The following is a 16,947-nucleotide window of genomic DNA, read 5'->3' on the forward strand; positions in this document are numbered from 1 at the left end:
ATTCATGAGGGCTGCGACTCTTCAGGATAGCCGTTTTTCTTTTACTATCTTTATTTTGGACCAGCCGCCATTATTACCACCACCAACCACGTCTCAACAGCCATCACAACAACAACCACCAACCACAACGCCGCTTCACCACAACCGCCATGACCTTTACAGTCACAACTCGCCACCATCGCATCACCGTCATCTCGCGCCACTCGTGGGCCCCGATGCTGGACTCGTGCGGGGCGCGCACCGAGAAGCGTGTTCAAAAGCATCGCGGACTTACCGCAGAAAAACGGATCAAAAACGACTCACGCCCACTTTTGTTCCGTCCAATCGGTGAGCGAGGGGAGATTTGGCCCCGCCTCCAGGGCGTTGGAGGGCAGTCGCTATATGCAAATTCATGGATCAAAAAGCATTCACGCCCACTTTTCCTCGGGCCAATGGGGAGCGAAGCCACGGGGCTTATAAGAACGACTGCGTTCGTCAGTTGAGTTGGAAGTGGAGGGAGTTGAGTTTTGGAGTTCGGAGAAGCAGTTCGCAGTTGGCAGTTCGCAGTTGGGAGTTCGCGGAGTCGGAGTGAAGAGGACGGAGCTGTGGAGAGGCGGCGGCGGCGAAGGCGGACGAGGGGGTGCTCGCGTCGGATTCGGGGAACTGCGGAGGGAAAGGCCGGCGGCGCGACCGAGGTCGTGGTGGAGACGCTCGTCGCGGGACCCGAGATTTTGTGAAATCCTCCTTTCCCCGAGCATCAGCAACCCCCTCCTGTTTCCCCCCGCGCTGAGATTGTGCGACAAAAGGGGGCCCCCTTCCCACCCCCTACCAGACACTGTCCGCGAGGCCCGCGGAGTTGAGGCACCACCGCCACTTCGCGTCTCATCATCAGACGGGTAGGCCCGACACGGTCTCGGCCCCAGGCCCGCCTACCCCCCTCATCCTGGAGGGTGGTTCTCTTTTCTTTTGCTTTGGGAATATGTGTTGTCGGCGCCGTCTGTGAATAAAATTGTATAAGTGTTGCCGAGTGCCCGGTAGTCGGATAGATCTGCATTGTTGCATTTGCTTTTTGTCTTCTTCTTTTACATGTGCTTTTGGTGTAATTGTATGTGTGTGCTTTCTGTTTATTGCGAAATAAATGTGCTTATTATTGAACTGTTATCCCGCTTCGCTTCGTCATTTCTTTCATTGAATCCCCATCTTGCTTCACGTAAAGGGCTGGTCGTGGGCTAAGACGCCCGATAATTAATCGAACCGTCGAGGCCGACGAATAACACCGCTCGGTTATCCCGATAGTACGGAACGGGTCGCTTCAGTGGCCCGTGTCCGAAGTCGACCTGCGGCGAGGTGCGATCGCCCGGTCTACCCTCCGTGTGGGTACTTAGGTAGGTCGAATTTGGCGAGCAACCCTATCCCACGCGGGGGCCGATTGGCTCGATCGCGGTGAGACCGAAAGGTCCACCCGTGACTGGTTCCCGGCGTTAGTCCAAGAGGGTCACGACTGGATTGTCCGTCCGGTGGGCGACGTGCCGCGATTCGAGTTACGTGGCCGTTCGCACGCCGGCGGGCGCGAATCCGCAACAGTATATATATATATATATATATATATATATATATATATATATATATATATATATATATATATATATATATATATATATATATATATATATATATATATATATATATATATATATATATATATATTAGGGTGTTTCACAAAATTTATTTTCACAAAATTTTGCCAGATCGCTTTTTGTCTTGTTCCAATTGGCATTGTAAGCATCTGTACCAAAAATGGAGTCAATTGCTGCACATTCAGGGGTGGCACACTTTTTCACAATGTTGACGTTTTTTTCTATTTCCAGGATAATGGCATCAAGAAAGAAATGTAACTTGCTCGAGAAGCCCCCTCAACCTTCCATTTTAGGAGCTCGCCTTCCCTCAAAGGAGCAAGTGCTACTCCACCTCCTCTATCATATTGAAGAGGGGAAGGTATTATCAAAGGCCACAACAGCAACAATGGATGAAGTAAAGAAGATATGGGAGAGAGCCAGTTTACCGACGATGACGGATGCCAATCTTCGAAAAAAGATCAAGAAGCTGTATGCGGAGTACAAGAAACTAATAAAAGAGAAAAACAGAGAGACGGATGGAGCTCTTTTACGTCGTGAAACTTGGCTAGGGGGTCTTCAGGACCTCTTCGATATTTCTGCAGCAAACATATTCAACCTGAAGATCCCTGAAGAAGACAAAGAATTTCTAAGGCGCCAAAGAGAAGACCGGATGTCATGCTCTTTTGGATGTGTCGACAAGGTTCAGCAAGGGAAGGATAAGAGAAAGAGGGCAAGAGAAGCTGAGAGAAACGCAAGAGCTGAACACAGTGCAGAAACAATGGCAAAACAGAAGTGTATCCGAGGTACTCACACGCTATCTCGATTGAGGGAAGAAGTTGGACAAGATTCATCAACAGCCTCTGAAGATGGTTCAGACGAAGAGTTCGCTTACAGGGCAACGCCTGCCAAGCCCAGCCATATCTCACATGCAGGATTAAAGAAGCGAGGCTCATCTGAAGTACTTGTTGCTTCATTGACAACAACATGGGACAGAGAGGGTCTATCCAATCGTCAGGCTGCTGCATCCTTCATAGTGACAGCAAAGAGCTTGGGACATGATGTTAGCAATTGCTCAGTAAGTTCCGCAATTGTCCATTGAGCTTAGGTTGAGCAATAAAAATTGTGAAAAAGTATGCCACCCTTTACTGGTGTCCTATTGGCTCAATTTTTGGTACAGATGTTCAAAATGTCAATAGGAACAAGGCAAAATGCGATCTGGCAAAATTTGGAAAACTTTTACTGATACCATTATATTGTGAACCACCCTAATATATATATATATATATATATATATATATATATATATATATATATATATATATATATATATATATATATATATATATATATATATATATATATATATATATATATTTCAGTGGCCCAAATTCAGACTTATGTACTGTATTTCGACCCTAAAACTCTCATCACAGTATTTTTAATTATTATGGTCCTTGAATGTTGTGTTACAGATGTGGCTGTTTGCACTTTGGCAACAGTTCATATGCACCCAGAAGAGCTATCTTGTGCAGGTGGCCTCTGTCAAGCATTGCTGCTGACTCGGCTGGAAAGGGGCTGCACTCCGGTCAATCTTTGCCTCCACCCAGGCTCGGAGCAGGTATAAAGTATTGAAGTGAGACGTTGGGGTTGGCCATGTTTTGCCTTTCTTGAAAACGGGAATGCCACATGATTCATCGGTATATTTTTGTTGTTGTTGTCCAGGTGGGTCTGGCAAGTCTCATGAGGGACTTCGATGCCATTCTAAGGGAGCAACAAGTCGTGAATGAACTCACTGAGCGGCAGGCCTGGTGGCAGGGTCGGCGGGCGCTGGATGCACGCTTGGAGGTATGAAGGAATTGAAAATTAAATTAATTAAAATAAAAAGCAAAATGCTTCCAAAAAAAACCTTTACGAGTGGGCCACAATAAATTGACTATTTACAAATCATGTACCAGGGGTCAGATGGAATAGTTCCATCGAAGGGAAAGAAAATTTGAGCAAATGAAGGGAAGGGGGAGAGGAGGTGGTGAAGGAAGAACTCAGGTAGGGGGAGTGAAATGGGAGTAAAATAAACTCGATTTTTCATCAAAATGTGAATTCCCCCCAATCCCACACCACTCCCCCATGGGGATTGCAGGGGTTGAAGACTGAAGTGATAGAAACAAAAGTTGAAGGAAGGAATGGGAAAAGAGGAAATTTATATTTAAACTGCAATGAATCATGGTTGTCCTTTTAGCATAATCTGCAGATCTTCATCGTCTCTTGCATAATTTCGTTTTTGCCAATTAAGAGATTTTCGCAAAATCCTGCTTGCCATCCATTAATGACATTAATGACAGTTGCAAACAGTTTGCAGATCGAGAGTTTGTCCAAGTAGGCTTGTAAAATTCCATTAGGCCTTCTGTTAGAAATTAACGACTGATAGTGCTGGGTGGTAAGGATTAGGGTTTGGGTTAGGTCGTGTGCAAACTCCGAAGGCTCGCTCATTCAGTTTATACACGCATTGTGTGCAGGACAAAGACTGTTAAACATTGGTATATTTTACCAATACTCGTAATCTTGTTAAATGTTTTTTTTTTGTTTTTTTTTGGATTCCCAAATGCAGCCGTGTGACGTTGCATGGATATCTGATTGGATTTTTAGGGTACCCTGTCATCCTGACAGGGAACCCTATTGTTTTTCTTCTGTTTATTTCCTTATTCTTTATTATCTATTCTTTTTCCGCCGGCAATTTGCGGGTTCTTTCGCTTTAAAAGTAATTTTCTCAGGAACGGTAAGTCCGATCGACACGAAATTTTCACCATAGTATGTATCTTTTTTATAGCAAACTTAATTGGTAATTGTGACGTCATAGGTCACGTGGTATGGGCGCCATCTTGAAAAAACTGAAAAACTTTGGTCCTCTATCTCTGAAACGGTGCGATGGAAAATTTTTTCGCTTCATACATTTAAATAAGCTCCTCAAGGGGAACGGGTGATTTTTCGTGAGGTCATCGGTCAAGAGGTGTGCCGGTCAAAATTCGTTCGGTACAACGCTGCATCGGAAAATTGGAAATTTCTTGAGCCTCATCTGCAATACAATTCACTGTAGAAAAAATATATTATGACGTAATAGGTCACTTGGTTCGGCAGCCATCTTGTTTTGGGAATTATTATTTTTTAATCTTCTTCTCCAGAACGGCTCAACAGATTGAGGCGAAACTTTACACACACATTCCTCATGAGGTCATTTATCAAGTTTGTTAATTTCTGATTGATCGGTCATACGGTTTGGCGGCAATCTTGAATTTACCGTAAACCTTCAAACATCTTCTTCTCCAGAACGGCTCGTCAGATCAAGGGGAAACTTCACAAACGTATTGCATGCGAGTAGGGAATATAAGTTTGTTAATTTCTAATTGATAGGTCACATGGTTTGGCAGCCATGTTGGATTCAAGAAAAATATTAAATAATGTTTTCTCTGGAATGAAATAATCTATGGAAGCGAAAATTTGCAACTATCATCCTCCATGATGTCAGCATTCATAGTAAAAATTATGACGTCACAAGTCGCATGGTTTGGCGGCCATCTTGGATAGAAAAACGGACCTTATTCGATTTCTACGAAACTTCACACACTTGTTAGGGTCCCTGATGGGAAGCTGAATTTAAATTTATGAAGTTATAGGTCACATGGTTCGGCAGCCATCTTGGATTGAAAATGAATAAAATGACCGTTTTTACAGCCATTTTTCCCTGCTGTGCAGGGGTTTGGCTTTTTCTTGAGGCAATGTTTTATGGCCGGATGCCCTTCCTGACGCCAACCCTGGTCGCCTCTTACGACACACAGGGATATGGTACACCTATTCTAACCGGGGCATACACCGGGACCAGTACACTGGCACTCATTTCGCCGACCTCGGAAGGATGACAGGCTGAGTCAACCCCCTGGTGTTAATTCAGCAGCCAACGGGGCTTGAACTCAGGACCCTGGGATCCCAAGCCACCATCCTAACCACTAAGCCAACACCAGGCTTGGATTGAAAATGAATAAATTTAAAAAATCTTCTTCTCCAGAACGGCAAGACAGATTGAGACGAAACCTTACACATATATTCCCCATGTGGTGCTTTCTCAAGTTTGTTAATTTCTTCTTGATCGGTCACATGGTTTGGTGGCCATCTTGAATTTACCCTAAAACCCTCTAACACCTTCTCCAGAACGGCTGATCTGATCAAGGGGAAACTTCACATACCTATTGCACATGAGTCGGGAATACAAGTTTGTTAATTTCTAATTGATAGGTCACATCGTTTGGCAGCCATGTTGGATTTAAGAAAAATATTAAATAATGTTTTCTCTGGAACCGCTTAACCTATCAAAACGAAAATTTGCAGATGCCATCTTCCATCAATTCTGCATACATGGTAAAAATTATTACATCACAAGTCGCATGGTTTGGCGGCCATGTTGGATTTAAGAAAAATATTAAATAATGTTTTCTCTGGAACGGCTTAACCTATCAAAGCAACAATTTGCAACTATCATCCCCCATGATGTCTGCATACATGGTAGAAATTATGATGTCACAAGTCACATAGTTTGGCGGCCATCTTGGATAGAAAAACGCACCTTTTCCGATTAACATGAGACTTCACAGACATGTTCCACTACACGGTTGAAAGCAGAATATAAATTTTTTTTGTCATCTCATGTATCTCATGTTCTATCAAAGGCCGAGGTCTGGATAGTGCACACCAGTCGTGAATATAACTTTGTTAATTTCTAATTGATAGGTCACATGGTTTGGCGGCCATGTTGGATTCAAGAATTACATTAAATAATGTTTTCTCTGGAACCACATAACCTATCGAAGCGAAACTTGGCCAATATAATCTACCCCCATGCCTATATGCACGTTAAAAATTATGACGTCACATGGTTTGGCGGCCGTCTTGGATAGAATAACGCACTTTGTCCGATGAAGACGAAACTTCACGAATATGTTCCACTACACGATTGGAAGCAGAATTTAAATTTATGATGTCATAGATCACGTGGTTCGTCTGCCATCTTGGATTGAAAAATATTAAATTTTAAAAATCTTCTTCTCCAGAACGTCCGGACAGATTGAGGCAAAAATTCACACACACTTTCCGCAAGAGATCCTTTCACAAGTTTGTTAATTTCTAATTGATAGATCACATGGTTTGGCAGCCATGTTAGATTCAAGAATTATATTAAATAATGTTTTCTCTGGAACCACATAACCCATCAAAGCAAGACTTGGCTACTATAATCTAGCCCCATGCCTGCACATATGTTAACGCGGACAAATGTGTCCAAGAGCCGCATCCTAAAGGTTTTGCCTTCACCAGAAGAAGAAGAACGACAACAACAACGCCGAGCTCTCTTAATTTTAATTTAGAAGAAGAGTAAATAATGAAGAAGAAGAGAAAAAAATGAAGCAGAGTTAATAATGAGGATGAAGAGTAGAAATGAAGAAGAGTAAATAATGAAGTACAAGAGTAAAAAATGAAGTAGAGAAAATGATGAAGAAGAAGAAGAGGAATAATGAAGAAGAGTAAAAAATGAAGAAGCAGAGTAAATAATGAAGAAGAGTAAAAAATGAAGAAGAGTAAAAAAAATGAAGAAGAAGAAGAGTAAATAATGAAAATGAAGAAGAGTAAAACAATGAAGAAGAAGAGTAAAAAATGAAGAAAAAGAGTAAATAATGAAGAAAAAGAGTAAAAAATGAAGAAGAAGAAGACGAGTAAATAATGAAGTGCGAAAATAAGACATGCTAAAAATGAAGACGTCACAAGTCACATTGTGTGGCGGCCATCTTGGATAGAAAAACACATTTTCCGATTAAAACTAAACTTAACAGACGTGTTCCAATACACGGTTTGAAGCAGAGTATAAATTTGTGATGTCATAGGTCACATGGTTCGTCAGCCATCTTGGATTGAAAATTAATAAATTTTTTTAAATCTTCTTCTCCAGAACAGCCGGACAGATCGAGGCAAAAATTCACGCACACTTTCCCCAAGACATCCTTTCACAAGTTTGTTAATTTCTAATCGATAGGTCACACGGTTTGGCGGCCACGTCGAATTTACCCTAAAACCTTTAAACATCTTCTTCTCCAGAATGGCCGGTCAGATCGAGGGGAAACTTTACAAACGTATTACCCACGAGTAGGGAATACAAGTTTGTTAATTTCTAATTGATAGGTCACATGGTTTGGCAGCCATGTTTGATTCAAGAACAATATTAAATGTCGTTTTCTCTGGAACCACTTATCCTATCGATGCAAAACTTTGCGACTATCATTTATGTCTCACGTCTTATCAAAAGCGGAGGTCTGGGTACCCGGTCATCACTGCCAGCAGTTGTAAAGTGGCAGTTCTAGTTTATTCTTTTTCCGCCGGCAATTTGCGGGTTCTTTCGCTTTAAAAATCATTTTCTCAGGAACGGTAAGTCCGATCGACACGAAATTTTCACCATAGTATGTATCTTTTTGATAGCAAACTTAATTGGTAATTGTGATGTCATAGGTCACGTGGTACGGGCGCCATCTTGAAAAAAACCGAAAAACTTTGGACCTCTGTATCTCTGAAACGGTGCAATGGAAAAATGTTTTGCTTCATACATTTGTAGAAGCTCCTCATGGGGAACGGGTGATTTTTCGTGAGGTCATCGGTCAAGAGGTGTGCCGGTCAAAATTCGTTAGGTACAACGCTGCATCGGAAAAATCTGAAATTTATTGAGCCTCATCTGCACAACAATTCACCGTAGAAAAATATATATTATGACGTCATAGGTCACTTGGTTCAGTAGCCATCTTGTTTTGGGAATTTTTTTTTTTTAATCTTCTCCAGAACGGCTAAACAGATTGAGGCGAAACTTTACACACACATTCCTCATGAGGTCCTTTATCAAGTTTGTTAATTTCTTATTGATCGGTCAACGGTTTGGCGGCAATCTTGAATTTACCGTAAAACTTCAAACATCTTCTTCTCCAGAACGGCCGGTCAGATCGAGGGGAAACTTCACGAACGTATCGCACATGAGTGGTGAATATAAGTTTGTTAATTTCTAATCGATAGGTCACACGGTTTGGCAGCCACGTCGGATTCAAGAACAACATTAAATATCGTTTTCTCCGGAACCGCTCATCCTATCGTCGCGAAACTTTGCGACCGTCGTTTAAGTCTCACGTCGTATCAAAGGCATCGTGTACGGGTACCCGGTCATCACTGCCAGCAGTTATAAAGTGGCAGTTCTCGTTTTTGTTTGTTTTTGTTTAAAACAGCACCAGCTGGGACCCTGTGGGAACATTTGCACAAAGTAAAATATGACTTCAAGTCTTCAATTCTAACACCCCCCCCCCCCACCTCACAAATCCCCCATGTCATCAACCACCCCTTCCAAACCACAAATCCTCACCTTCCCCCTCCAAACCCGAAGGTGTTGATCCCTCCCTGCTCCAAGCCTTCAAACCACACCCACCCCTACCCCTACCAAAACTCCTCAAACCCCCACACCCCCCACCAAAGCTTCAACCTTTCCCTCCCAACTCTCTCGCATCTTTGCCATTCCCAACCCCTCCTCTGTCCTCACCCTCCTCTTACTCATAAAAGAAAATGGGCATTCCCACATTAAAACAGCAGCAATATTAAACACTTTCCCCTCCCCCTATCATGCCATCGCCGACTTCACAGAAGCTCATCACTGTTGCCTGTGCAACTCATAATCCCGCAAGATATGCGGAAACCCCGTAGAATTGCAAATCTCAAGTGACCATGAGCAGGCTAATTGTGCCAATAAACGACCTGTAACAAATCATCATCTTTCTCATGCATATTAAAACTCGTTAAAAGTAAATATTGACTCGTTTTCTTTCACAATGCCACAAGATTCCTGGAAGTCCTTGGACAAAGACTTGGGTTTTATGGTCTCGAGTTGACTCTTTTAAGAGAAAGTAGTTGGGAATAATAGCAAGGACCTGGGTAACCTCCACGGTAAAAGCCCTGCTTGAGAGAATGCCAGAGTTATTTGGGTGATGTACAAACGACAGACCGCTGCCTCTGAGAACTATCTTCACGAGGCCCGTGATGCCTATTGGCTCAAAATCCTTTTAACTGTCGCTTTGTTCAGTTTACACTGAAGGGAAAACTTGTAGAGAGGGCATGGCAATTGCCAATATGGCAACTCTGAAGACGTCTTTGCCTTTCCATGGCAGAAAGCACCATCTTGGCAGCTGTATGACTTTTTCAGGTTGAAATTGTAGATTGTCGGGTGAACTGTGCAACCGATAGGTAATGCACGCACAGCGTCGTTTATAGTGTAGATGTCAGATCGCATCTGAATTGAATTGGAGATTTCTCTACTTGATCAGCACGCTCAGAGCTAGTCATGAATCACAAGCACACACATTGTGCTCACCTTGCATTCGTTTGGGGCGAGTAATTAGCTGCTTCCTTTTTTTTAGTTAGTTAGTTATTTTATTTATTTAGTGTGGATTTTAGGCTCGTAGAACAGCTAGTGTACTGAACTGATCAGGATATAACAGGACAAAAGGCACAGTCGAGAGTGGGTGAGTGGGGGTGGGGTGGGGGGGGCAGGAAAGGATGGATGGGGTGGACAAGAATCACCTGAAAGTGATCAGTACAAGGGCAGCGCCATATCACTTCGGGTTTACCTCCTATTTGCCTTCCCAGCCCACAAATTCTTTGAGCTGTCTGGCCAAGCCACGAAGGCCTGACTCTCCCTCCTCTGTGGGCTCTCCACTCTCAACCCGCACTGTTAAATTGCCTCTTTGGAAACGAACATTATTTCAATGTGTTCTGCATTGACTTTAATTTTTTTTGGTCTCAAATGTCATATACTACTGTATTCATGATCACTTTGGTTGTAAGTTGCCAAATAAACTCCTGTGAATTTATTAGATCAAACAACTTTTTGTCTACTTGCTTCTGTTGAGTTACTAAGTTATCCTTAAATTTAATCGCCCGCCTCTACTCACCAAGGAGAAATTTTGGAGAGTCATCACTTACTCGCCTGCATTTTGCCCATGGCAAGCTCTGATGGTCATTCATCTTTGAATTTTTGTGCAGAATTTGTTGGCGAAACTGGAAAACGATGTACTTGGTTGTTGGAAGGGCTTGCTGCTGCCACCTTGTAAAGACTCTCTTTTGCGGGATGCGCTGTTTCATGAGGCTGAAGTCCTGCGAGACATGCTGACCAAGGCTGGGGGGCAAGTGCCCAGGGTAGAGCTATTGCAGGCTGTTCTTGCAGGCAGTAGCCATCTGGTATCACATCAGCTACAAATGTTGTCCAAGACTCTCGCCCCGGCTGATGCTCGCCCTTCATTTCAACGTGCACTGGTGGCTGCTGTGGCTCGCCTCCGGAAACTGGATATGGCAAGTCAGCACCCTCGTGGTTCTGTTGTACTTATCCTTGACAAGGTAATTTGTCATCCTCATCATTAATCATTCATAATGAATGCCTCGAGAGGTTGTTTTTTGGATTAATGCGATATTTTATTTGTCTAAGGGATTATTTTCTTTCCTACCCCATCTCCCTCCCCACTCAAAAAAATTGCCTCTGTTCAAGCGCTTGCATCAGCTTCCTTGGGAGAGCATGCCCGTTCTTCGAGAGAGCTCCATTACACGCATGCCTTGCTTGTCCTTCCTCTTGGCCACTTCTGCCCAGGCCTCTACGGTAGCCACTTGGCATGTCATGACCTGACACTTACTAAGCTGCATGATGAGTATTTCAATATTTTTGTTAGCCTCGAGTGTAATGTTCTATATTTTAGGAAAGATGTTGTTTTTGTTTTTCTGCAGTATTCAAATGCCATTGGAGTTGTGTATTCCATGAGGTTATTTTGATGTTTCTGTGGAGACCAGGGCACATTCCAGTGTAAAAATAAATAAATAATCACAATTTTGTGATGCATTTGAGATGACAATGAATGATCTTCATGTGATTTGAAGAATTGGGAAGGGTCTCTCTCGGTTGTTTTTGCTCACCAGGAAGAAAGGTCCTTTCACAGGCAGATCAAACCAGCCATAAAGTGCCATTGTTAGGAAGCAACACAATAGGAAAGTGGTTATGGCTGAGAGGTCCACCCCCACACACTCAGCCCTCAACTGCTCCTTCAGAATAGAGAAAAGAAAAACAAAACACTTTGGACTAGAATTGCACTCGGTGGAGTGCATACCTCTGCCACGTCATGCCTGATCCAAGAGAACATATCAGGCCGAACACATTTTTGAAATATCATGCCACACAGTACGATGTCGTTTTTGGCCCTATCTCTTAATGGTGAAGAATCACTAAAAAAAAAAAAAAATTCTCGTATCCAGAGCCCGATTCGGATTTTCACCAAAATCGAATCAATCCATCCTTGCGACACACCCAACCTGTCCACCAAGTTTCATCCGAATCCGTCCAAGTTTCATCCAAATCCGTCCACAACTTTTTGAGATATCAGTTTTACCCTATCAATGGTGAAGAATCACTGAAAATTCTGTGAGTCGGATCCAGATCCAGATCTTCACCAAAATCTATTCAGTTCGTCCTTGTCACACACCCAACCTATCCAAAAAAATTCATCTGGATCAGTCTTCAACTTTTCTCAATTTTCAATTGAGAGATGGGGCGAAACTGATATATAGCATGATATCTCAAAAAGTTGTGGACGGATTCGGATGAAACTTGGTGGACAGGTTGGTGTGTGGCAAGGACAAATTGATTCGATTTTGGTGAAGATCTGGATCCGGGTTCGGATACGAGAATTATTTAATTTTCAAAGTGATTCTTCACCATTGCTCCCGTCCAAAGGCAAAACCTAGTAACTCATTTTTTGATCAAAACTGAGCTAATACTAATTTTGGAGTTGCTCGGTTATAGGCTTCATGTTAGTCTATAAGTTATTGTAATTTGTTCCCTACGTAAGCTTGTACGCTCATGGCAGGACCGAGCAACTCCTACAGAATTCGGTAAATACCACAAAAAAACCTAGTTTCTCAATGGACCAATCTGATGCCACGCTTTAGTCACATGACATCGAAATGGCAGCGCTCTAACATCTGTAAAGGAATAATCAAATCTTCTCGAATGGATACGGCTTTAATATATATAAAAGCAGTTTTTCTTTGTTTTCTCAAAATCAATTAGAAGCGAGTTATGAGGTTCTGCCTTTGGACGGGAGATTGAGATATGGGGCCAAAACGATATGTTGCACGATATCTCAAAAATGTAATGGGCCCGATATGTTCTCTTGGATCAGGCGACTGGGCGTAGTGGCGTGCGCCTGTAATCCGGGTTTCGGAGGCTTGGGTTGGAGGATCGCTTGAGGACGGGAGCTATGCGCTGGACCTCGCTATGAGAGGGTGTAGGGCATCCCGGAATCATGGCGAAACCCAATCCTTATCCCTGTGTCATAAGAGGCGACCAGGGTTGCGTCAGGAAGGGCATCCGGCGTAAAACCTGTGCCAAATCAGTATGCGGATCATAACGGATGATCCGCTGTGGCGACCCCTCACGGGAGCAGCCGAAAGACAAACAACACACAACATGTTCTCTTGGATCAGGCATTACGTGGCACAGGTATGCGCTCTACCGAGTGCCCATCAAGTTAATACTGTATTGTACTCTGGCATTGTACTTTGTTCACTTAAAACACATTGTATTTGTGTAGAATGAATAACTGTCTTTCTGGTGAAGACAAGTGTCTGTCTGTGTCAGTGGACAGGTTTAACAATGTTTTTCATCATGTTTATTTCATGCATTACATTAGTAATGAGATGAGATCTACCATACTCTTTACAAAGCATTGGTGCTGCCAAAGCAGTTTCTTGGCACGAGCCTTCCCAGCAGCCATAACACACCAGTACACATTCAGGGCAGGAATTTGGAATTTGGCTATGGTGCCTGCCTATAGCTCGACTACTCTTCAGTAAGCACACCATGGGGATCTTTAACGTCCATCGAACAATGCTGGCAGACAGGATGCCCAGTATAACATCCAACCAGGGGAGGGCACTCATATTGCTGCCTTACCAAGATAACAGTTCATAGTTGGACTGAGATTCAAACTCTGGTTGGACAGCTCAGGTGAGTGTGCACACCCTGAGGCTATCCTGTCAGTGCTGGATTTGTGTAGCCTGAGTTAAAATGTGACTCTAACCTCTGGTTCTGTCTGACCAATTCAAACTTGATGCACTGTCTTTCCTTGCATCTCTGCAGGCTGGCTCTGTGCTGAATACTGGTGTGAACCCACATAAGACCTACTATGTACTGAATCCCCAGGCCAACCTTCCGAGCACTGAAAGCACCTTCCGGCAGTGGTTTGAAAGGTGGGAAAGAGGAGATCTGGTGGAAAGGGTACCTCAAAAAAAATATGATTGTACATATTTTGGCTTTTGGATGAGGTGACAGGCTAAAATGGCAATGTATTGATGGTGGGACACAAACAGAAAAAGTGAAGTGGAAGAAGCATAGTAACCTGCAAGTAAGAGGGTTGGGTTGGGTAGCGTTAATGACATAACAATCACATGAAGGGATGGGTGGTTATTTGAAATGGTAGTACATGCTCCTCATTATCAATCACGATGAAAGATTTTTATTACCCTTGCTGAAGGAGAGGGTATTGCATTTGTGTCGGTCTGTGTTTGTCCGCACAGAACTTTCGAGTTTTTCTCCGCAACCGCGTGTCGGATTGAGACGAAATTTTCTCCATTGGTGTGATGACTCATGTAGAATGTTTTAATGATAATTATGATGTCATCGGTCTCATGGTGTGGCAACCATTTTGGAAAAACAGAAAAACTTTGGACCTCTATCTCTGAAACCGCACCAAGGAAATTAATTGAAACTTGACACATAGCAAGTACTCATCATGGGGAATGAGTGATTTTTTTTTTTGATTAATTTTTTATTTTATGATGTCTTAGGTGCCATCGTGATGACGTAATTGCATATGCAGAACGCTACATCCAATCAGTATGAAAATTTGAGGGTCATCTTGGGATAAAATGGTCCACAAATTTTTTTTGATGACATCGGTCACATGACTGCAGCCATATATTTTTTTGTTTGTTTTTAACTTTTAAAAATCTTATCCGAAATGGCTGAACAGATCGAGATGAAACTTTACACATATGACCGCCTATCCATGAGGAATAAAAGGTTCACACTTGTTACGTCATCTGTCACATGGTTTGGCAGTTACATTGGATTTACCCTTGAACATATAAAATTTGTGTGTACAAGGTTGTGAAGGAATAATTGATATCACATGGTTTGGCAGCCATATTGGATTTAAGAAAAATATTAAATGATGTTTTTATCTGGAACCGCTTCATCAATCGACGTGAAACTTTAAAATTGTGATCACGTGGTGATGGGAAACACATGTGTTAACTTTCAACTTGATCAAACACATGGTCGAGCAGCCAGAATTATTTAAATTTTTGATGTTTTTTTTTGTTTGTTTGTTTTGTTTTTTGAAAAAGGCTCACTTCGCTGTCCCCTGGATGGGTTTGAGGGTCGGAGGATTATCAGCTGAAATGCAAATCCTATCCAGGTTCCTCTTGGTGACCATCTTTTCTTTTTGCTTGTTCAGGTTCCTTCTGATTACTCCAATGCAGGACTGTACTTATTTGGACTTCCATTTGATTTGAATTGAATTTATTTTAATTCCATTCTATATTCAATTGAATAATAAACGTCATGGGTCAGAATCAGGTCTCCGATCAAAGCGGGGTTGCATCAAAGCGGGACATCTTGGTACCCGGTCATCACTGCCAGCAGTTAAGTGGCAGTTCCAATTATATCTCTTATTAATTACGTAACACACCAGTACACAAATGCCACACAAAATACAGCACACCACACAATACAAGTCCTGGCGAGGATCTGCAATCTCTGACTACTCTTTTTCTTGTTATTATTAGGATAACATAAGCCTTACAGGCTGTAGTACCCCATGGTTTCTGTTTTGATTATTTGTTATTATTCTTTGTCCCATTTTGGGCTTTTTTTGCTGAATTTTTTTTTTTCAAATTTTTTTTTTCTCTGCAACCGTTAGTCCAATTGACACAAAATTTTCACCATAGTACGTATTTTTTCAAACAATTTTTAAGTGATCCTTTGACGTCACGTGGCATGGCAGCCATCTTGGATTAACCCCCAAAAAATTGTATCTCTACAACCGCTGATTGGAAAAATGTGAATTTTGGCCCGTGACATGCTACTCCCAAAGGGGAATAGGGATCTTGTAATGATGACATAAGTGAAGTTGAGCCTAGTGGTTGACTTCGTGGTTAGGGTGGCGGCTTGGGATCCTAAGGTCCTGAGTTCAAGCCCCATTGCCCGCTGAATTAATTACACCAGGGGGTTGACTCTGCCTGTCATCCTTCCGAGGTCGGCGAAATGAGTACCAGTGTGTCCTGGTAAAGGGGCACTGCATCAGCGACAGTCACGCTTCCAATAAAATGATAGCTACCCCGGCAGCTAAGCTGCCATACGCAAGTTTAGATAAGTGAAGTGGAAGGCCAGCCATAAATGCATAAACATAAATCCCTGTCCTAAAAATCTGAAACTTCATACACATAATCTGTGCCCCAATGCCTATGAAATGCTTAAATTTATGACATCATCCATCACGTGATTTGACAGCCATATATTTTTTTTTTCAAAAAAAAGGAAAAATTCTTCCTCTCCAGAACCACTTTAGAGATCCAAGTGAAACTGCACATAAATGATTGACTCGACATGCTGAATATAGTTTGGTAAGTGACATCACAGGTCACATGGTCTGGCAGCCATCTTGAATGTATCCTAAATCCTTCAAAAAAAATTTTCTCCAGAATGGCTGGACAGATTGAGGGGAACCTTCACATACATGTTCCCCATGGGTTGGGGATACGAGGGTGATAGACTAATTGATAGGACACGTAGTTCGGTGGCCATTTTGAATTGAATAAAAATATTAAATGTTTTCTCTGGAACCGCTTATCCGGTCAAAGCAAAATTTACCAAATATGTATCACCACCATTGCTATATACAATGTGAAAATGATGGTCATAGCTGCTTGTATCAAAGCAGAGCGTCATGGTACGCAGCAATTTCTGCTCAGTTAGAAAGCATAGTGCCTCAAATTGTTATTGTTATTATTGTAAATATTATTTATTTATTTATTTATTTTACCACAAACCATCCAGCTTTCCTGCTGAAAGCATTTTGACCTTTCTTGTTTTTTTTTTTTCTTTTAATTTTAATTTTTTTTGGTACCAAGTCGAGGCTTGTTTAAGCGATAACACACAGGACATAGAACAAGGCAGGAAACGAGGGGT

General features: G+C 42.3%; 1 protein-coding gene and 1 long non-coding RNA gene across 3 annotated transcripts in view; both read left to right on the forward strand.

Annotated features, from left to right (window-relative positions):
- LOC147031502 (uncharacterized) overlaps positions 1 to 16,947 on the forward strand; it is a 566,858-nt gene that overhangs the window by 181,915 nt on the left and 367,996 nt on the right. The gene's annotated exons all lie outside the window — the stretch shown is intronic.
- Positions 1 to 16,947, forward strand: part of ESPL1 (extra spindle pole bodies like 1, separase) — a 180,285-nt gene that overhangs the window by 154,802 nt on the left and 8,536 nt on the right. For both annotated transcript variants that reach the window (XM_085864220.1, XM_085864211.1), the window contains exons 21-25: positions 3,068 to 3,213; positions 3,318 to 3,440; positions 10,698 to 11,048; positions 11,197 to 11,304; positions 13,837 to 13,946. In XM_085864220.1, coding sequence (XP_085720346.1) covers positions 3,068 to 3,213; positions 3,318 to 3,440; positions 10,698 to 11,048; positions 11,197 to 11,304; positions 13,837 to 13,946 — 838 coding nt within the window. The remainder of the gene's footprint in view (positions 1 to 3,067; positions 3,214 to 3,317; positions 3,441 to 10,697; positions 11,049 to 11,196; positions 11,305 to 13,836; positions 13,947 to 16,947) is intronic.

The sequence above is a fragment of the Eptatretus burgeri genome, chromosome 2, assembly GCF_056783735.1.
Source record: "Eptatretus burgeri isolate ZD-2024b chromosome 2, Ebu_testis_v1, whole genome shotgun sequence".
NCBI classification, from domain to species: Eukaryota; Metazoa; Chordata; class Myxini; order Myxiniformes; family Myxinidae; genus Eptatretus; species Eptatretus burgeri.